The sequence below is a fragment of the Cephus cinctus genome, unplaced genomic scaffold, assembly GCF_000341935.2.
Source record: "Cephus cinctus unplaced genomic scaffold, Ccin1 Ccin1_scaffold0136, whole genome shotgun sequence".
Classification (NCBI taxonomy): domain Eukaryota; kingdom Metazoa; phylum Arthropoda; class Insecta; order Hymenoptera; family Cephidae; genus Cephus; species Cephus cinctus.
In genome coordinates, this window is record NW_014332867.1 from 25,560 (window position 1) to 37,159 (window position 11,600).

The 11,600-nt window shown below is 47.1% G+C and overlaps 2 protein-coding genes across 2 annotated transcripts; both read right to left on the reverse strand.

Moving 5' to 3' along the window:
• Nucleotides 1–5,148: 5,148 nt before the first annotated feature.
• Nucleotides 5,149–5,667, reverse strand: LOC107263200. Its single transcript, XM_015730135.1, has one exon. The coding sequence runs from the start codon at nt 5,665–5,667 to the stop codon at nt 5,149–5,151; it is 519 nt and encodes a 172-aa protein (XP_015585621.1).
• A 2,247-nt stretch (nt 5,668–7,914) lies between these two features.
• Nucleotides 7,915–8,697, reverse strand: LOC107263201. The gene has a single exon (XM_015730136.1). It carries the CDS (start codon nt 8,695–8,697, stop codon nt 7,915–7,917), a length of 783 nt encoding a protein of 260 aa, XP_015585622.1.
• Between the last annotated feature and the right edge of the window lie 2,903 nt (nt 8,698–11,600).

The following is an 11,600-nucleotide window of genomic DNA, read 5'->3' on the forward strand; positions in this document are numbered from 1 at the left end:
CTCTGGTCCGCTCGCGTATCGGAGGCAGCCGGGGACCGTCTAATGCTGCCGTCCGTTCGCGTTTCCCGAACGGTTCGCGAGCCGATTTTTGCACCGCGAACACTCACTAACCGTCACCCCCCTGAGTCCGCACCAATAGCAAAAGATACCGTTCCGATCTTTCTTACAATCGCTATGGTAGTGTCCTTTTTCGCGACAATTCCAACACGTGATTGGCCGTTCATCCGGGGTTGCGCGTTTCGCACCTGAATCCGACGAATCATCTTTAACGGCCGTCACGTTTAAGACGTATCGAGCCCTACGAGTTGCACGCGTAGCGTATAAGTCAATGTGAGTTAGATGTTAGTATTCTGATTTTGCCACGAACAATATTGTCGTGTAGTTTAAGTGATCACCAAAGTGAAGGATCTCGAGTCGTGAGAAGAAGAATTGCTAACACCAAGGCAGCGTGGGCGTCTAATGTTGCACGCCGAATGAACGTATGAGAGTCAGTACGCAAGCGTGAGTGTGGACACGGCATTACGAGATCATTGTAACCTAACTGTAAGACCATCTGGCACTTTCATTATTTCCTATTTTAATAACTAGCACTTAAGCAAAATTGGGTTGTAACAATATATTCGAATCATTTCATTGGGATCACTGCATCTTTGATTTAAATAGATTCCAGGAGGATACTTTCGGTAGCCGCGGGAGGTGCGCGATGCTCGGGCCTCCTGCGGCACATGTCGTATTCACGGACGACATCTTCCAACGCGGAAAAACTCGTGAATTGCTCGCGACGAATTTCCGTATGATACTCCGGGCGCAAATTATTAAACGCCAAATCCAGCTGCAATTCGAGTGGCATACGCGATTCCGCGCGCTGCCACATGCTCTGGATGCAGTCGAGGTAATCAAGACCATTTTCGTAAAGGCCTTGCGTTCTGGCGACGATTTCTCCTAGCAATCGGCTACGAACTGACGATAACGCCCTGCACGTCACAATGGCAGGAACTGGAAATAAATAACTTCAAAATAGGTTATGTTGATCCAGCGCATTCGATAGTAGCGACACGTAGGTAAGATGCCATACATTACAAAACTGCTTCAATATCTATGTTACCCCCACCACTAAAAATTGGCCTCGTTGCAAGACCTGTATGTAAGACCGTGGTTCTGATATTCCATTGCACAGACCACTTATTGGAGACACGGCACTCCCGTGCTATAGACTGTTAGTACGAGCAGCAACGCCATCTTATCGGTAGGTTATATCACTAACGCGATATATACATATATAGGTTGTGACGTTGCAAAATTTGCCGTCACAATTTCAAGGGTTACCTTTCGCGTTTTCAGGCGTGACGCATTACCGCCACGCACTCTAACACCATCACGGCAATACACTCCATGGATCCTACTAAAATTTTGTATGTAACTCATGCATGAAAAACACTACTTTTCGTGCCTTTCGAAGTGTGGCGAAAGTGGCGCTTTATATCTATGGATACGATTAAAATGCTGCGCATGCGTAAATCGGCCCAATTTTACATTATCGCACTAGTGCTTTCTTCTCGCACTAGTTCGTAAATTTACCTAACACACATTTAATTCATTCTTGCGAATATTATATTTATTCGCCATTGTCTTAATACTGTTATTTTTGTGCTTCATTCTGTTGAAATTCCGATGTACTGTGATATGCCATTGCCTAGCGTTCTCTAGTAATAGAGGAACTGTGCCCTTCGAGTGGCACGACATAGGCGATCGCGAAGAACCGCAATCGTTCCTTGAGGATTCGCGTTGAAACCGATGAGCATGTGCCTAAGCTGAGCGTACGTCAGCCCTTCGATCCAGGAATCGTACATTCCGCGAACGATATCTCCGGGAGATCCGTTTAACGGAAGCTATCGGTCCGTGAAGGATGCGCTATTAGCTACTCTTATGTAGTACGGTTGCTAAGGCTATCGTACGATTCTTACACGATAAGTACTATTTCTTTTTGTAATCTGTACGCGACCGATTTTCGGCATATCACTCCCGTTATTAATATTGTTCATATTGTAGTGCAAAACTTTTTTCTTTCGTACCCGAGTATTTCACGTAATTGGGGACCTAGCTATCGAGCGGTCCACCCTTCTGCACTTATTGTTTTCCTGATGTCCTAATAAAAAGGGCGTTGTTATAATTGGTTGAAATTCTATTCTGTTACTTTTCGTGATTGCGCTAACTCCCAATCAAAGATCCCCAGCCTTTGCTGTTTCAGGGTGAACAGGCTGAGCTAGTGCGTTGTCGATTGATTTGTCGCGAGAGCGGTTACCGGATATCTTGCCTCGTGAAATCGGTATTCCTAGAGAATACCTGGCGCCCAGGCCTTTTGCCGGTTATAGTCTCGATTGTTACTTTCGCGAGAATTCGTGTACTTGTGACGGGATTGCTTGTTTCATCCGCGATTCACGTTTTCATGCCAACAACAATACCCTTACACTATATGTGTATATCCCTGTATATCTATATATACCTGACTAACCTTCGGTAAGGCCCATGGGCTCATCCTCCTCGTCGCCTTGGCTATAGGGGTGCGAAGGAGCGTCATCCACTTGTCGCATTCATCTCGGAATGCCTGGCTCCTCGAGTCTTCTGGGTGCTATTGCTGATGTTATTCAATTCCTCGGAAGGATCATCTACACTTTCTCCCGCCAGTCACCGTCTATGTTCGAGGTTCGAGAGGCGCCTTTCGGATCAGGGTGCACAAGCCCTTGGCACGTACCGTGCACTAGGTACGGCTGGGCTTGCTACTCTCGTGCCTCTTCTGCCGCCAGTCGGTAGGCGATACGGCAACGGGTCCTCCAACTCCTTCGGGGTAAACGTCACTAGGTGTTGGCGGCGATCGTCCACGTTCACTTATGGCGTCTGTTCGGCGGTGCCTTGTGATTGATACAAGATACAAGAAATTTTAGTAGGATCCATGGAGTGTGTTGCTGTGATGGTGTTTAGAGTGCGTGGTGGTAATGCAGCACGTCTTAAAACGCGAGAGCTAACCCATGAAATTGTGACGGCAAATTTTGCAACGTTACAACCTATATATGTATTGTGACGTATTTTTACGCGATCGACCTCACCGGAAAATGCAAGACCGACCGGCGCACACCTTTACGCGATTCCTACGCGTTCCAGGCAACCCAGGGGCTAACAAATTTCCGCGTTAGTGATATAACCTTCCGATAAGATGGCACTGCTGCTCGTGCTAACAGTCTATAACACGGGAGTGCCGTGTCTCCAATAAGTGGTCTGTGACTTATACCATGGAGACTAGAGTACAGGATGCCGAACGTATACGGAAAAATGCCAAATTTTTGGTTCAAGAATCGTGTACCGGTAAGCTTCAAAGATTTACCATAAGCGTCGCTCTAGTCACCCGACTGAAGTGAAGTTGACAATTGATGGTATAAGTGAAGTGAGCTAAGAATGGATTGAAGAAAAAGCGAGAACGACCGAACGTCCAAGAAGAGAGAAAGGAAGAGAACGAAATCAATGACTAAACTTACTAACTTTATTATTTCCCGCGTGGCTTAACGCGGGTTCCATCAATACAAAAGGTACTCCTTATACCATACTTACACAGGTAATCCCACGTTACGCGTGGCTACTCTACTAGGAACGTACACTTGAGAAAATTGAAAATTTTGAGGGAGCCGACAGCGAGATGCATGAGCTGCCAACGTATCGAGATTACTTCAGGTATGTCGGAACATTTTAACGAGGCTAAGATAGAAACATTCACAGGATTCTTTAGCTATTAATTGCCGAATGTAAAGAAAAAAAAACACAAAAAAAAACAACTCAAACACCGAGTTCAACCGGGAAACCTCTCGGGTTCCCTTCGCGAGCTACGCGTTACAGAAGCTTCGGTAACCCGTATTTCTCGGGGTAACAAAGTGGGCATTCCCCATGGATCACGCCTATCTCGCCACACCGCCCACAGAAGGTGCCGCGGATATAAGGGCATTCCCTATGCGTGAAGGTGACATCTGCCACAAAACGATTATTAACAATCAAGGACAATGGAATTATCCCTCTGAATGACGTATGACCAAATGATGAAACTGATGGCACAGAGTCGACATTGATTCTTATCTTCTGCAATTCTTTAAATATCAGAAGTGAGTATCACATATATCAGGAATTAACTATTAATAATTACACTTTATTGCAAAATAGACAATAGTGAGCTACAGGCACTGTTATGGCTAGCGGACAGGCGGGAACTCTACTCTCTAGAAGCTTCCTTCTTTTCGGCGTTCTAAGAAACCCTACGCCCTTCCGTGGCGTCGCGTTACACATTCTCTTAGAGCCACGCTGATTGGTTGCCGACGGAATTGCCCGTGCGAATGCTGGCGGCAGCTCTCCGGGTGGCGTTTTACGCGTTGGGGGTGCCGGCAACGCAAGCAGTGGCGCTGATGCCGGGCGCGGCTCCTGCTGCCGTGGGACAGCTTCCGATCCTCGGGCTCCATCGCTGGACTCTGGTGCTCCTGTCGCGAGGATCTCGCGGAGTCGGCTCTGGCCGACTTCTCCGCGAGTCGCTATCCATTGCTGGACTAACGCCAGGAATCCCTCCTCCAGGGTCGCGTCATTGTCGCGTTCAGGATTCATTTCTTTTCGGCATTTCCGTTTTGGTTGGAACCATTGCGATAAGTTCGCTACAGCTACTCCTTCCTAGCGCTTGACCAAAGGCGCGAAATTGACCTTCCTAGAGTACATCCTTGGGTTGACAGGACGGTTCATCAACGTTAGCGGATCCTGTGGAAGAACAGAAGATGTGGGCTTTGCAGAGTTTTGCGTTGACCTCGTTCCTTGTGAACTGTACTCCGTCTGCTCCTCAGGGGTGCTCGGTTGAGCTTCATCCTGTCCCAACGGTGGCGTTTCGAGGAATGCTGGTTTGAGCTTGTTAGTCTAGACCGTTTGCCTCTCTCCGTTGATGATGATGCCGAATACAGTGTCCGAGATTCTTTTCGCCACTTCGAATGGCCCCTCATAAGGTTGTTCCAGGGGTTTCTTTACATGATCCACCCGAAGAAACACATGGCTGCATGTGGACAGATGCTTGAGAGTGAAGACCTTTCTTTTTGAGTGATGAGCGGTTGGAGAAGGACGGATGTTTCTCATTCAACTTCGGAGATTCCGACTGTAGACTTCCTGTCCCTCCATTCGTGCTGAATCTATGACTAGCTCTCCAGGTAACCGTAAGTATGTACCATACACCAATTCCGCTGTGGCTGTCTTTATATCTTCCTTGATGCTCGTTCTCAAACCCAGCAGGACCGTAGGTAGAATGTCAATCCAGGAGTCGTTTTCGTGACACATGATTGCGGATTTTAGGGATCGGTGCCATCTTTCAATCATGCCGTTTGATGCTGGGTGGTATGCCGTTGTTCTTACCCTCTGGGCATCGACGAGATTGGTAATTGCATTGAAGAAATCTGTTTCGAACTGAGATGCTCTGTCGGTGGTAACGGTTGCTGGTGCGCAGAAGCGTGCTACCCACGTGCTGTAGGAGGCGTTTACCACGGTTTTATCGGCCATGCCTGCAATGGATACAGCTTCTGGCCATCGTGTGTAGCGATCGATCATGGTTAGAACGTATTTGTATCCTTTTACCATCGGCAGCGGTCCTACGATGTCCATGTGTACGTGGCTGAATCTCTTGTCTGGAACCGGGATGTGCTCTGGAACGTGGCGATTGTGTCATGCAATTTTGCTACGTTGGCACACGATGCATGTCCTCGCCCATTCCATGATATCCTTATTGATGGAGGGCCATACGAACTTCCTTTGGATTAGGTTTTTTGTGGCCCGACCACTGGGATGTGACAATCCATGAGTGATGTTGAAAATCTGCCTTCTCAGTGAAAGCGGGATGTACGGACGGATTTCTTGCGTAGAGACATCGCAGTATATTACTGCGATGAGTTCGATTGAAGCAGCTCCCGTAGCTCAGGGTCTGTGGCTTGCGCCGCTGCGATGTCCTGAGTACAGACGATGGCCGGCATGTTGACCTCATTGACTCGGGATAGGGCATCGGCTACGATGTTGTCTGTCCCTGAAACATGGACTATTTTCGTGGTGAACTGGCCTATATAATCTAGCTGACGTACCTGTCGCGGCGAAGCTTTGTCCGACTTGTGCTTGAACGCATATGTGATCGGTTTATGATCCGTCTTCACGACCAGGCCTCTTTCCTCAACTATGAAGCGAAAGAATTTAAGTCTGGAGTATATTGCTTGTAGCTCTCGGTCGTAGGTGCTATAATTTCTTTGCGCGTTGGAAAACTTCTTTGAGTAGAATTCGAGAGGTTCCCATTTGCCATTCACCAACTGCTCCAGAACAGCTCCCATAGCTGTGTCGGATGCATCCGTGTGCAGGGCCAACAGTGTGTTTTCTACAGGATGCGCGAGCAATGAGGCGTTGGCTAATTGTTGCTTACATTGGTCAAACACCTGCTCTGCGTCGGGAGTCCAGTCGATTGGCGGCTTGTCCTTTTTCTTGGCTCCTACCAGGTATCTGTTGAGGTGAGCTTGTGTCTCCGCAGCGTTTCTTATGAAACGTCTGTAAAAGTTTAACACACCCAGGAAGCGTAGCATCTCTGCTACTGTAGTTGGTTTTGAATACTCCTGGATAGCGGTGACCCGTTCGGAAATTGGACAGGTACCATCCTTTGCCACTGTAAATCAAGATACTGTACCGCTGGTGCGCCAAAAACGCATTTCGAAGTGTTGATGGACCTGTATTCCTGCAGCCGCTTGAAAACTTGCCGAAGATGAATCACGTGTTCCGCTTCGTCCCTAGATGCAACGAGAGTATCATCGAAATAACAGAAACAGAAGTCTAAACCTCTCAGGACGGCATCCATGAATCTTTAAAAGCTCTGTGCTGCATTGTATAGGCCGAAGGTCATGACATTAAATTCGAACAGACCGAAGGGCGTAATCACCGCAGTCTTTGGTCTATCCTCTTCGGCTACGGGTATCTCATGGTACGCGCGTGTCAAATCTAGCATGGTAAACGTTGAGCATCCCCGTAGTTTGTGTGCAAAGTCGTGCAGATGTGGTGTAGGGTATTTGTCCGGTACCGTGCAGGCGTTCAGACGCCTGTAGTCCCCGCACGATCTCCACTGGCCGGATTTCTTGGGCGTCAGATGAAGTGGACTGGCCCATTGGCTGCCTGAAGGTCGACAGATGCCTTGCGCCAGCATAAATTCAAAATCTGCTTTGGCTACTTTTAATTTCTCTCCACTGAGCCGACGAGCTCTTTCCGCTACCGGCGGGCCCTTAGTCTCGATGTAATGCTTTACATCATGTTTGGCGAGTCCGGAGAATCTGTTGAGCAGGCTGCTGTATGGTGTGTCCTTGGCGATCACCCTCACAGTCGGATCCGTCGAGACAGACACCGTACCATCTGTAAACAGCTTTGTCAGTGAGTCATGGAATCGCTTACCTTTGAGATCGATGAGAAGATCATAGTGGTGCATAAAGTCAGCTCCAAGAATAGGCTTGCTGAAGCTTGCAATGACGAACATCCAGGATAGCCTCCTTCGCAGTCCCAAATCAAGATGAAGAATCTTAGTTCCGTAGGTATTGATGGTGGAACCGTTGGCTGCGTGCAATTGTATTTCGGTGGGCTCGGGGTGTAATGCGCCTGCTGTCCGTGGAATGACTGATACGTCGGCACCTGAGTCGACGAGAAATTGCATGCCCGATTCCCTGTCAGTTACCGTGAGGCGGTAATTCTTCGTTGTGTCGTCCTGGACCGCCCCAATCCCTGACGACGGCTCTAGTTTTCCTGCATCTGCTTCGAATTTGCCCAAGAGCATGGTTTCGCGCATTTCCTCGCGTTCTGACCAAATCTTCTGTGGTAGTAGCAATATTCGGTTTCCTATTCGTCCTTGCTCTTAGAATTTGAACGGGACCGAGATCGGGAACGACGGTTATCTTGATTCGGCTTTACGACCAACTCATTGATAGCCTTGCATAATGCTTCAACTTGTAGCTCCAGCGACGACTTTGTCGGCCGTGTGGCAGTTGGTTCTACAGGAGCAACAATGTATGACGGCTCGCTTACCTCCATGATTTTGTCCGCCATCTCCGCTAGTTCTGTCAGCGCTACGCCTTTGCTAACGGACAAAATAGTCCTTACATTGACACGCATTCGTTTCATCCACAATGAACGCAAGATTTCTGGAGTGGCCTTGTCAGCTGCCAGGGTCTTCATTTCCCATAAAAACTGTGACGCACGTTTGCTTCCCAGTTCTAGTTCCGTGAGAAGAGTCCTCATGCGTTTTTCCTCGGAATCGGCGAAACAGGCAATAAGTCTTTCCTTTAATATTTGGTACTTATCTAGCTTTGGGGGTGACAGAATTATGTCTGCGATGTTGTTGAGCACAGCTGAATCCAGCGCTCCGACAGCAGTAAAAAATTTGGAATCTTCTGATCGGATCCGATGGGAATAAGACTGAGCCTCTATTTGCGCAAACCATGACGCAGGGTTCTGTTTCCAAAAAGGTGGTAATTTTATGGTTCGGACCTCATCGACGTCGTGCCCGTCGTCTGTCCAATCTAGGAAACTTGTAGGCGCGTGAGGAGCTGATGAACCTAGTACTGGCCTGCCTAACAGACGGTCCTCTAGTTGCGGAACAGCGTCGATGTCCTCTTCAGACATGGTTTCTCTTGCTTTGTCGGCATCCGTGTGATGCACAGCACTTATCACGTCGGGGTCACTAATTTGTGGGGATTTTCACGGCGTTACTCAACCCACGCTTACATGCGTACTGGTGCTTTCACAGGACACGTAATAAAGGCTTTATTTCTTGTTAAATCATAAAAGGCACTTTATTGCAAAATAGCCAATAGGGAGCTACATCCACTGTTATGGCTAGCGGACAGGCGGGAACTCTGCTCTCTAGAAGCTTCCTTCTTTTCAGCGTTCTAAAAAACCCTACGCCCTGCCGTGGCGTCGCGTTACACATTCTCTTAGAGCCACGCTGATTGGTTGCCGCTTGGCCCGACTGCTATTGACAGTTCCGTTTTGATTGCAACCATTGTGATAGGTTCCCTACACGTTAAAGTTACGTTTCTATTGCGCAGGCAGAAGGGCTTAAGTTTCATGACTTCATTATAAGATTATGCCCTTTTGAAGCGCACTAGAAAAATAGTAGGAAAATAGGGGGTGTCTGTGATTACTGAATGGTTTTCCACATATACAGGGTGTCCCAGAATTGCTTTTGGACCGGAAAGTGGGCGATGCCTGGAGGTGCCCTGAGTACCCTCCCGCAAACCGTTTGCCAAAATTCGCGATAGTTTTTAAATGAGAAGCATTTAAGTGCGACCAATCAGAACGAAGGATTTCCGCGGATTCATTCGCGGATGATAAAGATCGCTGCTTTGCAATAGCTGCCCACAAATTCCGCGCTTAGCAATTGTTTCATTGCCCGAGCGAGCGTTGTAGGATTCGTTGACAAAATCCTAATATGGGCATGGGCGTGACTTAGGCTGGCGCAACAGCTACACGTGCAACACGCGATCGGCAATTGTTTCGGGATATGCATTAAGCGAAAATTTCATTTCATTTCATCTCGAAACAATTGCCGATCGCGCGTTGCACGTGTAGCTGTTGCGCCAGCCTAAGTCACGCCCATGCCCATATTAGGATTTTGTCAACGAATCCTACAACGCTCGCTCGGGCAATGAAACAATTGCTAAGCGCGGAATTTGTGGGCAGCTATTGCAAAGCAGCGATCTTTATCATCCGCGAATGAATCCGCGGAAATCCTTCGTTCTGATTGGTCGCACTTAAATGCTTCTCATTTAAAAACTATCGCGAATTTTGGCAAACGGTTTGCGGGAGGGTACTCAGGGCACCTCCAGGCATCGCCCACTTTCCGGTCCAAAAGCAATTCTGGGACACTCTGTATATGAAATTGTTGGTGGCCTTTAAAAAGACCGGTCAGCGAACCTGGCAGAGTGATGCGCACCATTAATGCAAACATTAATAGTTCGTCCAAAAACCGCCGCGGTCGATTACTTGATTCAACCGACTAGGTATTGAATCAACTAAATTTTTTAAAAAGGAAGGATCGTGCCGAAGCTCGTCCCAAATACTTTTGATGTGACTGAAAATGGCTGTTCTCGTCCTCTCCCTGTCGGGCGACCATCTTCTAGTCATCTCGGTCCAAACATTTTCAATTATGTTTAGGTCGGGTGACTTTGCAGGCCATTGCACCAACTGAATTTCGGGGTGCGTCGAGAACCAGTCACGTGTTTTGCGTGAGGTATGACACATGAACTAAGCGAATTGTTGGCATGGTTTCTGCAGGATAGTAGTTATACAAGGAGAATTCTGGATCAAGATTCCTGCACCGACGTATTACCGACCTGTGGGTTCTCATCCGTGCTACGTCAGCGACGTTGGCGCCCCCTGTGTATGGTAAGTTAGGGCGATTGGGCCCCCTATGAAAGATTTCTCCTTACCGACGGCTCCGGAATTTTTTTGAAGAGGGTGCTATGCGCGCAGGAGACGACGGCGCCGACCTTTTCATCGGCTGACGTCATCGGAAGGGGGCCCTAGTTTTACGTCAGGGATTTTACGGCAGATTTCAGAAATATTACGGTAGGTATCAGGGATTTTACTGCAGATTTCAGAAATATTACGGTAGATATCAGGGATTTTACGACAGATTTTAGGAATTGCGTGGGTGGAATCTAGGAATCACTCAAACATGGAGAAATTCATTTAAAATTTTCACTCATCATAGTCATCCTCATTCACAATAACAATAATTTTTATTTGTTCGTTTGGTTTTCTTCTCCTGCCTTTGAATTCTCAGGCTGACGTTCACCGGAGGATGAGTTTCCTGAAGAACCTCTCGCAGTGTGACCCTGATCCGATCTAGTAGGATTTCCATGTGTCGCTGAGTTTTCGAACGAATTATTGTTTGCGAATGTGATGCGACGATGCCTTTCAGAATCAGGGAGATGTGAACTACGCAGGCACTCATGATACCGATCTCTTGGAAACTGCTCTCTTTCTCTTGTAGCCCAATCGCGTTCTGCTCCCTGTGATTGCTCCATTTGAGGTTACCTCGCACGTACCTTTTTCGTTGATTATCGCTCTTGGAATGATAGTATAATACAACTGTAACGTTATATATATAGAAAAGGTTTACTATAGGAGGTGGTGCTGGGAACAGGCCGCTTATGTTTGCTTAATTTAGTAGAAATATAAAATATTACTTCAAGAATACTAATTTTATATATTTATTGCATTAAAATTTTATAATATGAGTACATTCTGATCGTTGAGAAAATGATGATAGTCACGAATTCGTTTTCCAATTAAACTGAAATATAGAATACATATAGATTGATTTTTCTAATACTTTTAAAATGAGATGGAAACAAATCTTTTCTTATACGTACCATTCACATCACTTAATCGGAGGAACCAATACTCGTTGTTATTTCTTACAACGAGTTTAGTTATAACTCCCACGAATGTTGCAAACACAGTGTTGTTGTTACCAATCTCAGGCCGGTACATTAGTAGCCCTACGGCTACAGCCTCCT

Excerpts from the sequence above, each read along its gene's own strand:
- LOC107263200 (XM_015730135.1), bottom strand. The coding sequence starts at position 5,667 with ATGGACATCGTAGGACCGCTGCCGATGGTAAAAGGATACAAATACGTT.
- LOC107263201 (XM_015730136.1), bottom strand. The coding sequence starts at position 8,697 with ATGTCTGAAGAGGACATCGACGCTGTTCCGCAACTAGAGGACCGTCTG.